Consider the following 20,268-nt stretch of genomic DNA (forward strand, 5'->3'; position numbering starts at 1 on the left):
ACGTTTCATCCAATCTCGGAAATTCCGAAAAGCATCAATGCTCCCCCCCCCCCCCCCCCCCACGACTGTTTTCTATGAGAAACAATTTTTTGTTTACACCCTCCTTTCGATATTACGGTCACCGTACCTGCATTGCTTGCTGTCTCTGCAAAAAGTGATGGTGCTAAACCCTTCTATATAAAAACGCATCTTACTCAATACCAACATTAATTTGCGACTGACACTGCAATTGAACTGATTACCCACTATTAGTCGACAGTTCCGACAGTCGTCTGCAGCAAGTGATATGAGTACTCTAACTTGACATAATATCGAATATTGAGGCAGTGAGTAAACGAACAACATTGGCATATGGGCCGGATACTTGTGGATGTATTGAACTAAGCCTGAACAGGGCAGTGAATAGGTCACACAATATAGATATATAAGACATACTAGAAAGAGTTGGAACCGATTATCAGAAACCAACAGAGGTAGCACGTAGAGATGGTTAAGGCGCTATGGCTCACTGTGGAACTTACAGTAACCACATAAATTATTCCATGGGTCTAACAAACGGAAAATGTAGAGTGTCTTAAATCACAGAAAAGTGCCGAACAAGTTACTCAACGGTAAAATAGCTTGAACTGTACCTTCAAAAAATGATTTGTTTTTAGATGGTCAACGACCGTCTGTAATGCGTATTCTATGGACCTTAATGGAAGGCACAGGAAGAGAAGACCCTTAGCAAGCAGGCTAAGGTCTAATCTACCTCAGTAAATGTAGCCACTAACATCTGCATATGGCATATTGCCATTCTTTCAAAGATAAATTTTGAATGAGCCCATAGCGCAAGAATTACTTTATACTACAGGCCGTACATCAAGCAACTTCATAAAAGATGCAGTCGACATTGCCATAACTACCTTGCCTTACTTTCGTTGTTCTGTTTTCACGACTTGTTAAGGCGTCACTTGTTACCAATTCAAAATGTTCTTCTTAATTAATGTAAACTCATAACCTGCCTTCTCAATCATTCCAAATAACATACTAGGCATGCCTTCCAAGTATCCGTTGACGTTTGAGACTTACCTAAAAATTTTAGATGTAGATCATGCGGAATTTTCCGAGACTATGCACCCTAAACACATACTTCAATGGAAGAACTTAAAAGAATCATGTACTATGTACCACCTTCCTCTGGTGTTTCGAATATCCTGAAATCTATTTATGTGACGTCACGAGAAAAGCTTCTATTTGGAGTACGAGTACTTCTTGTAAGTATTAGTATGTACCCTATGCTCACTAGATTCATATTCTAGTGAAGAAGGACAATCAAAGAGATGTTATCCTGCAAAGGTGGTTTCTGTTCTTGAAATTTTTAGATGATGGAAAAATAAGATAAAATGGAACGAATAGATAAATATCTTATTCAAAGTATCTGAGAAATTAATACAGAGGACCTTTACTAGGATAAGGCTTCTCATCCTATTAAACTATGATCCTTTGAAGGAAATAGGAGAGTCCCTTTTAAATCCACCAAAAAATCTCAAAAGTCTGATTTTGCACAAACAATTGATTGCGTCACTCCGAAGAGCTTTAAAAGCATTTCAAATGTCAATAAAACAAAGCAGGAAACAATGCCAGCAAAAATCCACAACATTATAAAATATCCTTTTTTGCTATACTCGTACTCTGTCGGTATGTAGGGAGTTCGCCTACCACCTCGCTGTGACGTGCTTTCTAACGAAGGACTTCTCTCTGCTACAGAATCTCACCCCCTAGGATGCGCGTATCTATAGATGCTCACGTGCAGGCCTGCGCCTTCATCACGGCACGAACTTCAGAGATAATCTGCTCTCCCAAGAGCAGTTGGCATAGGGCTTGTCGTGGAAGAAAATCGCGAATTTTTAATACGAAACGTGAAACTATTGCCATTGGGCTCATTGTCGATTTTAATAGATACAGGATATAGAAATTAGTGTGATTCGGGTTGTGGCGAAAAGTTTCGCGTACGAAAAAGGAACCGTGACAAGTCCGACAGTAGTTCTAAGTAATCAAGTAAATCCTTCGTGGCGAATGGTACAGTGGGGCCTCGCCTCGGTGTAGTCAATTTAAATGTGTGTTTTCGGGATGTGTTTTGCTTAAAAAGGACTCTACCGAAGGTCTCCTACTGAAAACAATAAATCATGATCGAATAGTGAAAAGTTGATTTATTTCGCGTATTCAAGTGGTTCAAGTAGATCCTTCTTTTTGTTTCGTGTAGTCCGAGTGGGGCGTGATGGGGCACCTGTAAATGTATGAAAGTAGTCACGAGAAAATTCAGACACCAAAAACGGGCGTGGATGTGTCCTTGTTGACGAAAAGTTGTGAGGTGATGATTTCTTCTTGTTATATATCATAGGAAGCGAATAAGAAACTCTAGACGCTTGGACCGAAGCGTCTATAGGTCAGGTTTTCCCTTTTCCAGGAGTACTCATTATTTATCTTCGGGTGCTTGGCTCATATATTCAAGGACCCACTTTTTAATTATATTTATCTTTTCGTATTAATTTACGAGTAGGCTACGTACTCGCTGTGCAGAAAAAAGGAAATTTATCAAGTTGAATCTAATTCTAGAAGGTTATCCACAAGCTCGATTAAGTGTGTATACAACATAAAAATTTGTGGTTCTCCTTCAAAGGGTGCTGTCGCTGGTGTCTCTGCTGGTGTGACCCGAGCAGGGAAGGCTAGTGTGAAGGGGAACAGTCCTCCATGCATATTGCCTTGCCAGTCGAGAGAGATTGATTGCATTTTATAATTGCTAATTATACTTGAGATGAAGAAGAAAGGAAAAAACCGGATGACACCCTTTGAAGATGTGAATGCCGCAGTTGGTATAGTTTCTGCCACGCCCAAGTGAAAAAGCTAGTAATATGAGGGTAGATTTTAGCGCCCTAATTTTTTTCGTGTATAAATACATACTAATGGTGGACTATTTGCGAGCATTTGACTCGCTTCGGTTCGCTTTATTGGTTTTAGGTCAATTTTAATGGTTTTGAATTCGTTACTGCGTATTGTTTATTCCGCGTGATTCGATCGAAAACAATACACCAGAAGAGTTCAGATGAGTTGTTTGTCCTATTTAACTTGGAAACCATCAGGAATAATTGATACTTGGAATACTCTGAGAGTATTTAGGGGATTTTAACTTGAATAGTTTTTTTCAGAACTAACTGAAGTGTTGTAGATCAATAAACTAATACTTTGAATTGAATTAGAATCGATAATTTTACTGATTGGGCGTTAAAAAAGGCTAAACACCAATGTAAAATTTATTTTTTCCGTATAAATCCTCCTGAGGAATCGTTTCCACCTCCTTTCAACAGAATTAAATGCAACGAAGATTGTGTTCGTTAGCCCTACCCTAAAAATAATCAAAATATTTTGAGAGTTTTTCGTGTTAAAAATATTAAACAATTTTCTCTTTCCTAAAGGCTTTCCTAACATAGTCAACCAAAACACCAACAAATACTGTTTGTGATAGTTACTCAAAAAATTCAAGAATATATTTGAGATCTTTCAAGAAACTCCTAAACTACTTCATCGGAAGCTTAGTCCGTTTTGACCCGACAACCCTTATTTAGGAATATAGTAAATCCCGTTTTGAAAAATTTTTTTTTTTGGGTCATCCCCAATGTAACCGGCATAATCAATGCAAGTGACCACAATCTATCAAAAACTGAATAATAGACAAATGTAGAATTAGTGCTTTCAGCCAATAGCAAACTGCGCCATAACCTGAATGGAATGGTTATTCACAATTGGCACACTCTGTGATCAACCTGTCAACGGATGCTCCAAATCTAAAACCTATACCACCATCCCCAACTCAACTTTAAAACTATCATGATGATAGTTCGCCGGACTGAATTCAATCCTGTTTTCACCAATTTATGTGACCTCTAAGTTTCCCATCAGTTTATCATGAGTCTTAATCCCTGAACAGTCAATCCCACCAAAGCAGACTGACAAATTTTATTTCTAATTTTAAATAATTTTCTTTAATTTTCATCAATTCATCAGTCATCGTGTCCGTATCATTAGTCAGACTGTTGCCAAACTGAAAGAGAACTGACCGTATAAGGCCGCAATATGAGAAGACCAATGGCGATACCCTCTTAGGTCAAGAACGCCGTTTTTTCTCCTGAACTAGGGGATTGCCACCTCCCACAGGTGATGTCGAATCGGGTGCAATCCCTCAGGCTATCTCTAAATATCGGCCTGGAACTCGTAAATGATTCTGCAATGTCTCAAATATATCGGCTCATCGCCATTCGCAAGTGTGCCTCACATCCAGTTTTACGAAAAGCGGTACTCGTCCGCAGAGGCAACAGCTTTGAACTGTGCTGCTTTGAAGTCAGATCCTCCGCAGCTTGAATCAGCTCAGACAGTCTTAACTTAATAAGCACCTCAGGCTATCTCCGCAAAGACTTTCACGTACCACCAAACATGAGTTGATGGTTCTGAAAAGTAAGTCAGGCTTATGCCTAAATGCAAACTTCAGCCCTTTCCTGGAGATATCGTCTGCTCTCGATACTTTTTTGTACTTCATGGACAAGACCGTATCTTTGAATTCATTCAGAGTGAACATTTGTAATACGTCCTTCCTCATCGGTAGCATCGGCTCGAATAGAGCCAACAGGGATAATCGATGGGCATTTCAGTGGCCAACTTATGCCCCATGGTTTCCTATAAATATCACTAGTTAGTTTTAACTTGTGATGTACTTACTACCCAATGATTATCTGGGAGGGATTTTCCTTCGCGGCATTTTACTCTATCGCTATAAGGAATCTCTCGTCATTGACTATCAAACTACTTCGTAAAATGGCAATTTAAGTTATCAATCGGTCCTCAGGCGACTTCCCGAGACTGGGTTCCTCTTTGGACGCTAAGATATGGCTTAGTAGTATAGTATGGTTCATCGTACAGTCTTCACTGAATAAGTAACACTTTTATAGCGTTCAGAACTTGCGGTATCTTTCTCCCTTTCCAGGACATTAGGTGAAACCGTCCACTATAGTCTTCTAGTAGCTTCCTCCATTAGCTTGTGTCATAGCGACGGTTACATAAAAGCATCAAAAATCAAGGCGTCAGAATGTAAAAATAAGGCATACCTGGGAAGAAGCACAGGCTCAATCGGTGTGAATGAACGACAAATTTGCACAACCAACTTAATCAATGTCATCACCGTAAGTTTACAGTATCTCAAAACTAAATAGTGAAAGTGTAAGATGTGCTAGAATACCATGATAATCAGACTCTACAGTATCAATATAGCTCAGTGTCAATATAGCTCGCTGAGGTGCAGCAAATAAACTCTCCTCAATGTGTGTATTTATCCTCCATTGAACGAACATTCCGTCCCGCACACTACATCTCCTGCAGAGAGCACAGCAGTCTCGCGTGGCACAAGTTTTAGCTTTATGTTAATACTCTCCAAACTTGTAGGGCTATGTGCCTATAGGCCTAGCTTTTAAAACATGTGATCAGAACAGCAGTTTTTCCTACCCTGCAGATGGTTTTCCCTATCTTCATTTTCCCGTCAGAGATTATTTCTTTGTTGGAATATGGCCAGTTACCACCTGGAGTTTACCTTGAGACTGCTTACATCTCAGTAGTCAGTTCAAGACAATGTAGAACCCTTAATTCATAGAGGATGTCGCTTCAAACCAAGAAACAATTGCCTTCATCCCCAAGATGGTCTGCACCCCGTGTGCTCTCCCAGTTCACTACAAATGGAGACCGGCCTCTCCATTGAAAAAATTCGCGCCTAGTAAAGTAACAGAATGGCAGATCTTTCAGCTCATATGCATGATTTTCCTAATCGTTCGCCAAATCTGAAATCCCTGTCGTGACAGACCATTGTCGGCTAGTAGCTAATCTGGGAGGTGTGAACCTACTTGGTTTTGGAAATAAAACAACGATGTTCGTCAACCAGAAACTTTGTCCTGTGTGTCCGGCCCCAATGGTCCTCGCCAACTAAGATTGACCTGTACATACAAGCCAATAGTAAATGACCCAGAAGTGGATTAAAATTGCGATGGCGTGGTGTCCTTAATGGTAACTTCAAGAACTCAGGACCCAATCCGGACCTTACGACCTAGAGAAGTGGCAAACCTGATTTAGGCGGGCTGGCCCAGCTACCACACGGAACAATGACTAAAGAAAAAAGAGGAAATGAACATGTAAGACTTGGTATAATTTCATTCAATGGTGGTCCAGCGTTTATATTAAAGTTGGAGTTAGGCAGAAACACCAAAAAACTAAAATAGTTAGCAATTTCTCTATCATAGGCTCTGGAACATAAATATCTAATACCGGATCAATGAGCTTTTCTGTGGATATTCTTGTTTTTCATTTCATCCGAGAAAGTAGGGCAAACCAGAAATTTCAATATACTGGCCAGATTATTGATACACATGGGAGCTGGCCTTCTTGAACATAGGGCAGGCGTTTGTCCCTGTTCTACACAAACCCAACTGCTATGCACAGCGTCAACACCTACGGTATTACTAGAGGGACCACTGCGCTCATTTGAATTGCCATCGCAACCAAAGGGCAGAGTTCTAAATATTTCAAATAAAACAACTTCGTGTCACTTGCGATGTTTACTGGCCACGCAACTTCGATTTTATCATGGGCACCACTGAGTAATTTACTCAGACGCGAAACAATTGTCTCATATAGGATGCTTTGTGAATAAATCTAAAGAAAGCAGAGTCTTTCATGACCGTACACGATGAATGTGGTACTGTCACTATCCGTGTTCAGAACTAAGCGCTTTAACTACCCTGGATCAGTACTCTTAACCAATGATGAATTGCATCACAAAAATGCTTCACGTGTCGGCGAAACCAAGAGGAAGTGGTGCTTCAAAACGACGTATTTTATCAAATAACGGCTCAAATAACAAATATATGCGCATTTGCCCTTTCGCCATCTATTGTTCTGAGTGTTGGCCAAGCACCAAAGAAAATGCACGTTGCCTCGAGATAATGGTGAAGATGTCGCACAGGATCAGTCGTTTAACTCATTACGATCATGTCCAACGTGAAGATATCAAGGATCAATGTGCCATGGCAAACGCCATGAAGAAGTAGCCAAACAAGCAGATTAAATACCATGGTTATGGAATCCACGATAGCGACAACTTCCTAGTTAAGATTGACCGGAACATCCAAGTCGAAGGGAACGACCAAAATGCCGATCGAAAGGGCAACGACGATTGGAAAAATTATCAAATCTACTCCAACCGTACTTACATCTGAGAGAAATGGTGAAGGCGACCTAAATAAGCTAATATCGCAAACAATATATTCCGCTCAAGAACAATCTCGAAAACATTTTATAATAATCATCTTCACCGCCAAAAATGCAAAAAACAATTAAAAGAGACCAAACCTTATAGGATCATGCTCTATTTTATAGTCTACTTTGCAACAAAATTTCTTGATTCTAGGGTGAACTTAAGGACGGTTGGGCAGTCAATTATTAAAAATTATAGTAACATCCTATTATTAAAAAATATAAGACGAAGAAGGTTTTGCGGTTTCTTACCAGAGCAGAAACAAATCGTCAGACGCTGCCTCACCTCTGCCCTGGGAGCTGCGTGACCGAAGCGCAGATGTTAAGTACTCCTTTATATAATTCGCAGAACACAACATCACTACGAATTATATTGAGCGTAAATCCGCCCGTACTTCGGACCAAAGCTTGGCCAGAGTTCAACATATTTTTTTGAGGATTGCGGGATCCTAAGTCCGCATACACTTGATGTAGGACCCCTCAATCCTCAAAAAAATACGTTTAGCTCTGGCCAAGCTTTGGTCCAAAGTGGAATTTTGTTTTACAGAAAACCTTAAAAAAACACACTCACCTTCCATACATAGGGGCAGCCTCCCTTTAAATTCAACGTAAAATTATATTACATACTGTGTGCAAACGAACTCAGATACCACACGTTCTCAGCAAATTTCGTGACAATAAATTCATCCGTGTCGGAGTAAATCGGATGTGACCGACGGACGACAGATAGACAGACAGGCGACAGACATTGAATCAACTCAAATGAGGTTTTATTTTACAAGAAACCTTAAAAATGGGCAGCTTAATGGCATGCGGTGAATTGAACATCTCGCTAACCACCATGCCGCAACCGAACAAGAGGAAACCCCGACAAGTTACATCCATACATAACATGATCGCAGTTGACAATGAGGCGCCGTCCTTGCAACTCCCACCCTTCCTCGCCAATCACGACCAACAAAACTTGTTCAAACTTCTCTAATTTCAACGCTATGGGAGCTTCCTCTGTGTTAGGGGCAATTGATGATCCAATATTGAAATTACTCAGAACTATGCAAGAGTAATGTGAAGAAGAGTTCATTTTCAGGTCATCAAAGGCCAACATAGTTTCCCCAGACCAACAAAACTGACGCTTCTTGTCAGGCATGTCTGTCTGCTGAGCAGTTGAAGAAATAGAACTACGAGTAACTGGTAGAACGAAGGAACTTGCTGATTGTATTTGGCTGACCTCAGGGAAGCTAGTGTTGTGAAGAAAAAAAAACCTGTGCTTCCACAAACAACAAGACCACCCGAGACCTTGACATGGTAAGGCGTTCTGTTATGCATCCCCACGGCGTTTGCTTCCTTGTCCTCTGAGTCGAATCTATTATGAAAGCTACAGTTTCATTCATACCTGTAATTTAACTTTGGCGCTCTAACTTAACCGACGCGATGTTGTTTGAGAAAATATATACGCAGCGCATTTCTTGGCAAGCTTCACAGCACAGTTCTTGGCATGCCTCACGGGGCACTTCTTGAGATGCCTCACGCGCACTTTTTTGTTTTAACGAAGAGGCTCACTTCCCTCGTTTAAAATGTATAAATAAGCAGAAGCCTGTTAGCCCCAAAGAACTTCCCAAATGAGCCCTACATTCATGACAGAACACTTGTTAATAAATGCTTTGGGACGACGTTTCCAAAAACGCATCATTTCCTTGATTGAAAGGCTGCTTCTTTATGGGGTTTAAAGTCACCAAAAAGAGAAATTAAAGACACCAGAAACAATGAAATCAGGAATTACAGTTAGAACCTCCGATAATCTTTGTAGAGATGAAACGACCGTAATGACTATATAGGACTGGCGACTGATCAGAGGCTATCCTGAGAGACCGCAATCGACCTAGAAGAGAGAAATATCCGGAAATTGCGTGCAAATATTGAAGCTCTACTGAAATGCTCCATCGACACGCAGTTGCTCGCCTCTTTGCTAGCCAGGCTTGGAAATATGGGGGGATCCTTTGAAGACTTCAGTCCCTCAAGTGTCCTTAAACCGACGCATGGGTCCGGAAAGAAACCTGAAAAACAATGACAGACATTGAAACATAGTGCGAACCTATTGAAAGACAACGCGAGTGCGCATGGAGCCGTAAAACTTCATGGGGTGGGGTGATATCATTCATTAGCTTTACTCAAGAAGTATGGCATCCCCAGTGCATTGTATGGTGCCATACCTAAAAACACTTAAATGTATACTGAATTTGCTCCTTAATATTGCCGTTCATTTAACTGACACCAGCGTCTGACTTTACACAGTATTCCTTACCGTCATATAAAGTTTTCTTTTATATTAAGCAATATAGCCTATATTAGCCATCAGTCTGATAAGATTAGTGAATGTTTAGCCGGTTTTCTTGTCTGCTTGATGTAGCTGTCCTAAGTAATCCTAGAACCTCGCCTCAAATTAAGATGGCTAAAGTTCCGATGAGCTTCTTGTATATTGAGGGCAATTATTATTGCTAGGATATCACGGCAGCATATATCGCACAGGCCTATAATTTGGAATTTCAGTTTAGTTGACATTCCAAAAATCGGAATCTAAGAAAATAGAGGCGGAAACTGGATGGGCAAGAAACGATATCAGTTTTCAGCGCTATGGAAGAAGTCCAAGCTGCTCAAGTCCATCAAAAGATCACCTCAGTAAAGCGCCCTATGCAAATTCCACATATTGATGGTCAGGTGACGCCTAAGGTCTTTTATGTCGAATATTTTCTGATTGCCTATTCATAATTTGCTCTACTTTAGCCTAATCCTGTGTCCGGATAGCTGTGTGGTTAGAGCGGAAGATCGCGGTTCAAATCTCACTGCCTAAGATGGTGGGACTTCCTAGGTCAGAACGCCAGACAGCTGCTAAGGAAATAGGGTTGGTCGGGCTCGACTAGGTTAGTCGACGATGGTAGAAAGATAGTGATTTCTCCCGGGCCCAGAGCTTCTTCTTGGGGCACATCAGCCCAAGGACGAGATGTGAGAGTCCCTTTCTTAAACCAAACATCGGCCATTTTGCACCCTTAGGTGACGATGCTTTTTTGACATAGTTAATACACTGCATTGTCAAGAGCTAACCCGTTTGGCTTTATGTGTTCCGTTTGGCTCGATCTGGAGATTATTCTTTCTAAAAGTCTTTTTGATACAATGAGATATTAATATTGCTATTTCGTGTGCTCGTGTGAAAGTCGGTTTTAAGCTTTTGTGTAAAACAAAACTTTATTAAAATCGGTTCAATGTATGTCTGTCCGTCTGTCTGTCACACCCGATTTACTCGGAAACTGCTAAACTGATTGCCAGGAAATTTGGTGAGAACATGTGGTGTGTATATACCTTTACATGCAGGGATTGGCGCCATTTTATGTTGATTTTGAAGGGCGGCTCCCTTATACATGCGCAAAAGGAATGTACATTTTTTTCGCAAAATATGGTCAAGTGAGATATCAATTGAAAGGGCTCAATTAGTACTTTTAGAAACTGATCTTATTTCTGATAGTAAGTGAAACATAGGAGAGATAGGGCTCAAAATGTGTGCTTCAAAAAGTAGAACAGGTCTCGTTCCCCGAAGTCACCCAACCGAAAAATCTGAAAAAATCACAGTGATGCAACTGTATGAAATCTAAGTTTCAAAATACATCCCATCCGGATATCTGCACAAATAAAAGTAAAAATAGCATATTACCATGTTTTGGCAATTTACCGGAAACCCCTCCCCCCAAGATTTCATCATAGAGGTACAAAATTTGATGTCATTATAGGCGATAATAAAGCACACAAATCTGAAAAGTTTGAAAGCAATTCGAATCATTAACAAAGTTATGAAAGGTTAAAGTTTCGCATTTCTGGTAAATGTTTGGCACCCTGAGTGGTTAGAGCACAACGCTGTCGTACGGAAGGTCGCGGTTCAAATCTCACTGGTGGCAGTGGGATTTGTATCGTGATTTGACGTCGGATACCAGTCGACTCAGCTGTGAATGAGCACCTGAGTCAAATCAGGGTAATAATCTCGGGCGAGCGCAATGCTGACCACATTGCCTCCTACAGTATACTGTAGTGTACCGTTTCGGTCTTGAATGAAGTGCTCTAACACACTTCAAGGCCCTGATCCGATATGGATTGTTGCGCCAACGATTATTATTATTATTAAAAAGTGTTTGACGTCATCAATTAAAGTCACCATATAAAGTGAACTTATATGAACGACGGGGTCGATGGGAACGTTTTAGTTTCCTTTTTAGTTATTTGCACTTCAGTGTCAATTATTCGAGGTACACATATATATGTATATGTATACGCTAATAAAGCTGCGGATAGGGACCAATGACCAATGTAATAGACATGCGTGTACTTGGTTATCAGCGGTTATTAATTTACGTACATACCATATATATATATACTTTTGTGCACCGAGTAAACCGGAAAACAAAATTAATATACGTGCGGAATGCACACGGGAGAAGCTGTAGACTGCACGCAATTTCAATTTCGCTCCTCGTCAACAACGGTAGGCACCATTTGCGTTGCCTGTGCAAGTTATTAATGTCTCTTGCATTAGTCCTGTCCATCAAGTAATCTTCAAGTTTATTCAATTAGTTTATGCATCATCCTGTATTTTATGTGATAAAATTCATACAATTAAATGCCACTAAGAATGTACATACCATCCGCTTAAATTCAATTTTTTTTAATGGAAGCGACAGGACTAATGCAAGTGACATTAATAATTAGCACTTGCAACGCAAATAGTGCCTTCCGCAGTTCTCAAAACTAATTCATTCAAATTAATTACATTCAAAAGTTGCAGTCGAAAAGAAAAAGCGCCGCCATATTGCAAATGATGTGAACTGTCAACAAACTATTATCTGTCACGCATCTCAAAAGTTCAATTTTCCGAACTTTTTGCGTACCGCATTGCGTATCTGACTTGTATATTGATTCATACAAGTGCGTGTAATAGACTCCATTTGACAGCTTAAAGTAGAAATGCATGAAAATGCGTCAGATAAATTTATATACGCACATATATATTGTTTGCATCGTCATGCGATAATAGGCAATGTTTGTTTATTTAGGATGAACATAGTATTTATGTCGTTAATATGTATGTACTTATGGGTATCTTGGGAGTTTGGCAAAATCTGACGGAATATTTTGTATTCTTAGCTATGTACGAATAGAAACTCGAGCAAAGAGAGATTTTCACATAAGATGAACACAAAACCTTTATACCCGAAGCGCCCAGCTTCCGGTCTCTCCACTTGTTCTCATTTTATGGGTATTTTTTTCAAGCACTGAGTAAAAATAAAAATGCAAACTTTTAATCCCCAAAACAAATCGGGAAACTGGAAGCTCGACGCTTCAGTTATGAAAGATATTGTTTGCTTCTTTTGTAATTATATTTGAGTGATTTTAAACTATGGTGGCACCCGATTTTCAACATGCAGTTCTCAAAAAAAACCATTTAAAAAGTAAAATGTGATTATTAAGAATAAAATTTCAACTGACCATTAATCTGCTATACCTGCTGCATAAACCTTGAGTTTCTTCTAAAAACATATGTAAAGCCTTGAATCTTCGCTAGCAAAGCCATTCCAGCGTCGTTCGGACTGGTAAATTCGCGCTTCATTGCGGCGAACGGTATAGATCTGACAGGTGACACTTTACCTGTTTACCACTGTAATTTTCGAATGACTCGGAATATCGAATAACCACTTTGTCCCAATATTCTAGACTATATCTAGATACAATTGATGGCAAAAAAATCAATTCCCCGTAACCGAGACACGGGATTAGCCAGCCTAGCCCAGGGAGAGGTTTACTGCTGAGAACATTCCTAGCGATGCTGATTAAGTTGAATCATTTTGCCCAATCCAGTGCATTGAGTTGCGGATATTGAGAAAGTTCACACAATTGACGGATTTTTTTCCTAATCACTTGATATTTGACTTGCCTATAAGTTTTGCCAGTATTCACTACTAATGTCCTTATGCAACTCCTTCACCTCAAGTTTTCCAAACTTTACTTAAGCATCCACTCTTCAGCATTCGACTTTATCATTGTTCCCAGTTAGCATTCGTTATCTAACTTCCGCTCGTTACTTCGGTTCGGTTCCTTGAATTTAATTATAGACGCTGACTGTAAATCACGACCTAGATCTCTGTCCATATTTGCTTCAATAGAAAATCTCCTTCCGAGGGTAGCTCATCACAAACGAACGTCAGTGCTTCGCTCTTTTTCACTAACTTACGTCTTTCACTTCTACAACTTTTTCTGAAGAGCAGTAATAATGCGCTTAACTTTCCGTATTGACTTCATAACTTAAATTTCCTTGTCTTTTCTGACGACTTCCTTCTCCTACATGTTATCCTTCAATCGCAGGACATATGATATTTTTATCGCAATTGTAACATTTATTGTACTTTTGAAATTGTTCTGTAAATTCTCCATGAATTTATTCCCAAGTGACTTACTGGAAGCAATAAAAGATGGTATACCCTACGAGAAATCTGAGCTTTCAGTAGTCAGAATGTAGCCGAAAATAGATTGAAACAGTTCATTATAACTTGTTAGAGGTAATGTTGTCGAAATTGAATATCATGGAATGGACAGAAATGATAAAAACGATAAACGAACTTGATTTGAACCTCGAACTTCGCTGAATCCTGTATCTGACGTTTGAGCTCAGTACAGAATATATAGTACTTTCGTGAAACTAAAAAGGAATTTTTTTCTCTCTTTCTGAAGTGTTGTACTTTGTGGCATCTATTGAAGTTCATGTGTCAATAATTTTACGATTCAAGAAAGCCCGCAAAAAAAAATCGGAATAAATATAAGTTTGGACTTTTGTATTTCAATATTCTGTTTTGTTAAAGAAAATCGGCATTTCGTAGAATTTTTGAGCTTGAATTTGGTTAATTTTACTTTGATAAAAGCGAAAAGTAAATAGAATCCACCATGACCGTTCCATTGTATTCAATTCCGTGGTAATAGACCAATGAACGAAATGGCTAACCAGATTTACTTAACCAGAAGTAGAATTCCCTATGGACTATTTACATCAAAACTACTGGAGATATCATATTTCACAAACTGCTCAACGATTCCCACCTATGAAATGAGAAACGACACGATGATTCTTGTGAAAAACACGACTTTCCCCTAGAAAAATTTTACCTCCGGTGACTCATCGCTTTAGATATGTGGGGATGCCTTTATTGGCGCGCTAAGAATCAAAGTGAGGAAAGTCCGCACCTCAGAATTTTCACCTACTAATCCTGGCTAGCTAACTAGAAAAAATGCGAGAGTAGAATCCTCCGAAGAATTTTTGACCCCCTACAAAAGAATAGAAGATTCCGTATTCCATATAACGGTGAAATCTGGGTGCGATACGATGATCATCTGATGATCCAGCCCGGAAAGTATATAAAAGCAATATTTATGGTAAAAAAAAGATGTAGAAGACCCTCAGCTCAGGTGGAGCGATGGCGTCCAGAACGCGAGACAGGTTTAAAGGATATCAAATTGGCACAAGACCGGGATGTCTGAAGTTCCTTATTAAGACAGCTTAGACCGGATACCGGTTGTTGCGGTAGATGGGAGGTACTCTTGCGGTTACTTGTCCAGAGAGTTATTCAATTTATTCACACAGATACGTATTTCTTCTTCAATGAGGTAGGAGAAGAAGAAGATAGCATGTAGCTACCGAAATACGTATCTAGGTAACAAACGAAACGACTGACCTTAAGAAACGAATTATATCTTTTATTTTAAAGAATTGAATAAATACGGTCGTAAAACAAGTCGGGAAACCGAAAGTTGGATGCTTCAGATATGAAAGGTATTGTTTACCCTTATGTGAGAAACTTTGAGTGTATGACAATTCCACTTGCATATAGTCAAAAATTCAATTGTGCACTATTTTTCAAGGATCATTTATACAAATAACTCGATCTGAAAAATACTATAACCATAACAATCAACTTCATAGGCTTCACACTAGGAAATCGACATTACTTGCAAGGGCGCATAAGTTCACTATTTTAGGTAAACTTCTGCATGCAAATAAGTCGAGGACTGGAAGCTCGGCACTTCAGGTATGAAGGGTTTTATAGATCTTTTGTATGCTCGTAGTGTATATACGTAGAATCTACCCAATTTTCGATATGGTGCCAACATTTTATCTCTTCAGAGTACTAATTTAACAGGAAAGAGGCAAGTTTGACCTACTATAGCTTAGTTTATAATACTAGGATTTCCTGCCAACTTTCCAGTATGATGTCCCATATTGAAACCTATATAACTGTAATTTTACGGATCTGGAGTTGACTTAGGGGAGGTTCGCAGTAAATTTTCCAAATATTATTGTTAACTTTATTTGTTCAGATATCATAGCGGACAGTATTTTTAAGCCAAAATACCATGTGCATGGACCACCATATTTTTTTCATATTTTTCTGTTGGGAAATTTCTGATAACGGGTCCTTGAATTAACAACTTTCGAAACCCCGCACTCCTCCCCTTTGTAACCAATGTCAAACATGTGCCTGTTTTAAAAATCACTGACCGATACCTTTCATTCGACACAGCCCAAGGCTATATTCGGCGAAGAATAAATTTCACCCTCCCCCCCTTTCAGTGTATGAGGACCCCCTCCCCCTCAACATGGAGTAATGTAATTCATTCATGTGTTCGAGTTCACAGTTCCAACCTTTTTGTCAAACTTCGTGACAATATTTCTGAGAAAACTGCATGTGACTGACAGACAGACATAAACAGTAAACCGATTTTAATAAAGTTTTATTTTAAACAAAACCTTAGAAAAGCTAAAATGAAATAGAAGAGGAAACTTTCCTATTTGATCCCCCGCAACGCTAAACTTGCGTGATCACACGTGGCCTGATTTTCTCCTTCTACTACTCTTCGAGTACTTTTTATCCAATTTGTTGCACTAATTATTATAACGTGTGTGTTTGTAGTTGGTCAAGGAGTTTTGCTTGAGCAAACCGGAATAACGTGGATTTTCATCTAAACCCGATTTGTCCACTCGAATACATATTGTACAATGCGCGAATCATCTGAAAATTTTGAATTTCACAATAGGCATTTTCCTTCGATTACATCTAGACTACATATCCTCTGAAGATTTTGAATTTTGTGCTAAACATTTCCCTTCAATTCCATCATAGACCTCATCCCTCATCTCCCCCTCGGGTAAAATTTGATATGCAATGCATGCAATGAAATCCAAGATGTTCGCAAGAGGGGATATTAATTGTCGTGAAAAATTTTCCCGTACAAAATCAATGGGAGCCCTGGCGATATGCGGATCCACATGTCTAAGCATCAAAATAGATAGATAGATATGCTCCGAAATTTGATAGAAATCAATCTGTGATAATGAATCTGTATTATTTTACTATTCACTCTTGCACTCATATTGCTTATTCCCTGAGGCTTTCCAAAGATGACAATATGTTGGTTATGTCTGGTAGGCTACATAAAGGTCGTATGTGGTTCAATCACGGCTTATATTTTTGTGAAGCCGAAGTCACTATAGTCTAAATGACCGTGTAAAACTTGGGCGTTTCAGGGAGCAGGTGAGGTCAATTTCACCTGGATTGGCTAACAACCTCCAAATTTTCGATAGTTATGAAATGAATCGAATAAGAACGGGGTTTATGGCAATGACCTTTACTTATCTGATGAAATGAAACAAAGCACAGGCTCCTTAATCAAGGGATCAAGGATCAACTTCGCTACCTAAAATACTCTGCTTTAAAGTGAACCTGTTCACCCGTGAATGTCGCAACACCTTCCTGAAATGCACAGGGCATCGTTCCACTTTATTTATTTATTCTATACCTTTATGATGCGGTGAATTGCATTCACCGTAACGGCTATTTTGTTTTTGCTATTCTGCAGAAATGTTGACCTATTTTACGATTCGATTGCGATCATTTTGCCATTCACAAAACTTGATGTTGCCAAATATTAACTTCGTTTCCGTTTCCGTTAAAAAGTACTGAAAAATACCCATTGAACTAAAAAGGTACTGAAAAATGAAGAAAAGTACTGAGGTACTGATGAACTTCAAAAGGAACTAAGTTTAATACCGTTGGTACAAAAAAGTCAACACTTCGAGGACTCGACTTCTGTATACTGAAATCATGGGAAGCTGATAATCTAGGGATTGTTAAGATCACACATAAAAGCACATCTCCCTTCTCTAAGCTGCTGAAGGTATAACCTAAAATATTACTACAACGCACAAAGCAACACACCTGATCTGCAAAAGAGCATTCGTGTCATTGTGGAAAAATACGGAGAGTTCATATTCCCGCTCTACCTTTACTCATTCATTTCGAGAAAATTGTTGACATTGTCAACAGGGAGAGTACTACAGTACTTTGCTAAGTATGGATATTCCGAGAAAACTTATGGCTATTTCGAAATAAGCGTAGTTTTTCTTTGCTGACTAGACTGAAAGATGCGGAACTGCCATTTTCCCAAAAACTCGGCCACGATGTGGCTACTTATTTAGACATAGATCTCTATCAAATAGCTCTGAAGGAGGCAAGTGGAGGCAAACAGGTTTGGACTGAAGTTGAACACCAACAAAAGCAAACCTCTTAGCTCATGAGTCAACATTAGTGGGCAGAACTCGAAGTGCATCCCTCCATCAAATACAATAGAAAAGCTCATAGATTTATTGCTCATCAAAACGTTGTTCCTGCTTCTAGTAACTATACTGGGTTTCCATCAAACGCCGACGATTTAGTATCCAGAAGTGCCTGTTACACCTCCTTTCATTTTTGTAGGGAGGGAGATGGATGGGAGCTACTAGAATCATCAGTTCTATTTTGAACTTAGTCTTCGGATCGTCGATTACAATTTCGAACTATACAGATGTTGAAATTAGTGTCCATGTTTTTTTTTACAGTTGGTATATAAATTGAAAAAGAGAACTAGGTTTTTTCCTTATCCTGTAAATGTTTTTATTTTTTCCCCGCATACGATCGACCACGTGCCTCCTTCCTCAGTACTAGTACCTAATCTACTAGTACTACCTAATCTAAGATTAGGTACTAGCACTGAGGAAGGAGGCACGTGGTCTCCGAAACGATCGTATGCGGGGAAAAAATAAAAATATTTACAAGATAAGGAAAAAACCTAGTTCTCTTTTTTCAACTTATATACAGATGTGTTTTTGTTTATCTCGACTCTTCCAAAATTAATCCTCCTGTGTCTAGTTCATCATTCGTTTAATTTGATAGATAAAACTTAAATTCGTATACCTATAAGCTAAGGTCTAATATGCGTTTATTCTCCGCCTTTTTCAAATTTATTCTGGCTTTTCATAATCCTCTCGGTACTCTAGTTAACTTCCCACTTCATTTATTTATTTTCAGTTTGAACATAAATAAGTACCAACAAAACCTTTCAAAATTTCCTTTTCACTTGAATCGTATACAATCTTTCATTAATTGGCTATAATAAAGAGTGGTACTGCCGAACCACTAAGGTTGCGAAACGTTCTCATGGGTCCGACAGCTGAAATTGTTTATAAACAGTAGCGACCGGGGGTAAAATGCAATGTGTCCCCATTCCAGTCAACTCTTCCTCACCTATAATAAAGTAATTATCACTCCTCCCTAGAGCATTTCGTCAACAGCAGCACTATTACTATTGAACTCAATCCTACCACCTATCCTTTACTATTACTAGTTTCCGGCATCAGTGACCTAAGTACCATAACCCTTTGACATCAAAGTTGCCTACAGTGCCATCCATGCTACTCCATCCTCAATTTCAAATTTCTAGAAAGTAAACTGGAAGCTGTTCAATCCAATGCAAGAATCCAAACCAAATCCTTTCTATTATGGTTGTAATATCAAGAGCGGCATTCGAGAGCAAGAAATCAGTTGCTTGGCAAACTCCTTTTAATGGTCCACCAATTTATTGACGATTGTCTCCTAATTCCCTATTTCCCCACCAATTGACATATCTCCTACTCGCAACTACTTCCTACTCCCAAAAAAACCCCGACCCAATCAATCCACATAGCTATAGGCCTAGCTTCCTTTGCCAAAATTTTCTTGCAGATCATTAAATCTCCGATCAACGAGCGCATGGTTGCACGCGCTCTTTGTCTTTAGAACGGACATTCTTCTTGGAATTAACTGAAGACTCCAACCGACACCCATATAATAAGGAAAGGAAATTTTGTCAAGTCCGTATGGTAATATCGAGACACTTTCAATCCTGGACTTCCATCCATACCTCCGTAAACTAATGATCAGCTTTCTGAATAGAATTTATAAGCCAATATTCGACCAACCCTTCATTAATTTACACTCCCATCTGGTGTTCATCGGAAATACATTTATCCAGTCTCTCAGGCCATTAATTCATAAACCCACACCAAAAATAAAAAGGGATATCGCAACTTCATCCTTCAGAATCTGAAACATTCCTACTCTGACGGTTAAAAAAAAAAAAGTCAGATGACACTAAACTTCCAGATTCACTATAAACCTTATATTGTGAAAGAACTGAACCGTTAAAACTATACCTTGAAATCTCCGTATCATTTCCCACACAAAGTTAGATTCCTGGTCAAATGCCAGTCCCATTGCAGCCCATTTATTTCTATGGTAATTCAGAACGAGAACGTTGGACTTACTCATTCATCTGTTCACTAAAATTCGGTTACCTTGCGGACTCCAGAACCACGCTTTTATTCCCCAAGGTAATTGGAAATCCCAGTTTTCATTTTTTAAACCTTCCGGCCATTAACACCAACCCCAAATTCCCTATAAACTTTTAAAAAACCGTCATGAAGGGGAGATTTTGCTACGAATTTTCCTCTAGAATATCGAATAAACGTACCTGAACGAGCCCTTCTTCTGACAGGATAAT

The 20,268-nt window shown here is 39.2% G+C and overlaps 1 protein-coding gene across 2 annotated transcripts in view; it reads left to right on the forward strand.

Moving 5' to 3' along the window:
* Positions 1-1,868: 1,868 nt before the first annotated feature.
* LOC119659676 (acetylcholine receptor subunit alpha-like 1) overlaps positions 1,869-20,268 on the forward strand; it is a 40,057-nt gene continuing 21,657 nt past the window's right edge. For both annotated transcript variants that reach the window (XM_038067903.1, XM_038067912.1), the window contains exon 1: positions 1,869-2,353. In XM_038067903.1, coding sequence (XP_037923831.1) covers positions 2,276-2,353 — 78 coding nt within the window. In that variant the 5' untranslated portion in view covers positions 1,869-2,275. The remainder of the gene's footprint in view (positions 2,354-20,268) is intronic.

This window comes from Hermetia illucens, chromosome 1 (assembly GCF_905115235.1).
Source record: "Hermetia illucens chromosome 1, iHerIll2.2.curated.20191125, whole genome shotgun sequence".
NCBI classification, from domain to species: Eukaryota; Metazoa; Arthropoda; class Insecta; order Diptera; family Stratiomyidae; genus Hermetia; species Hermetia illucens.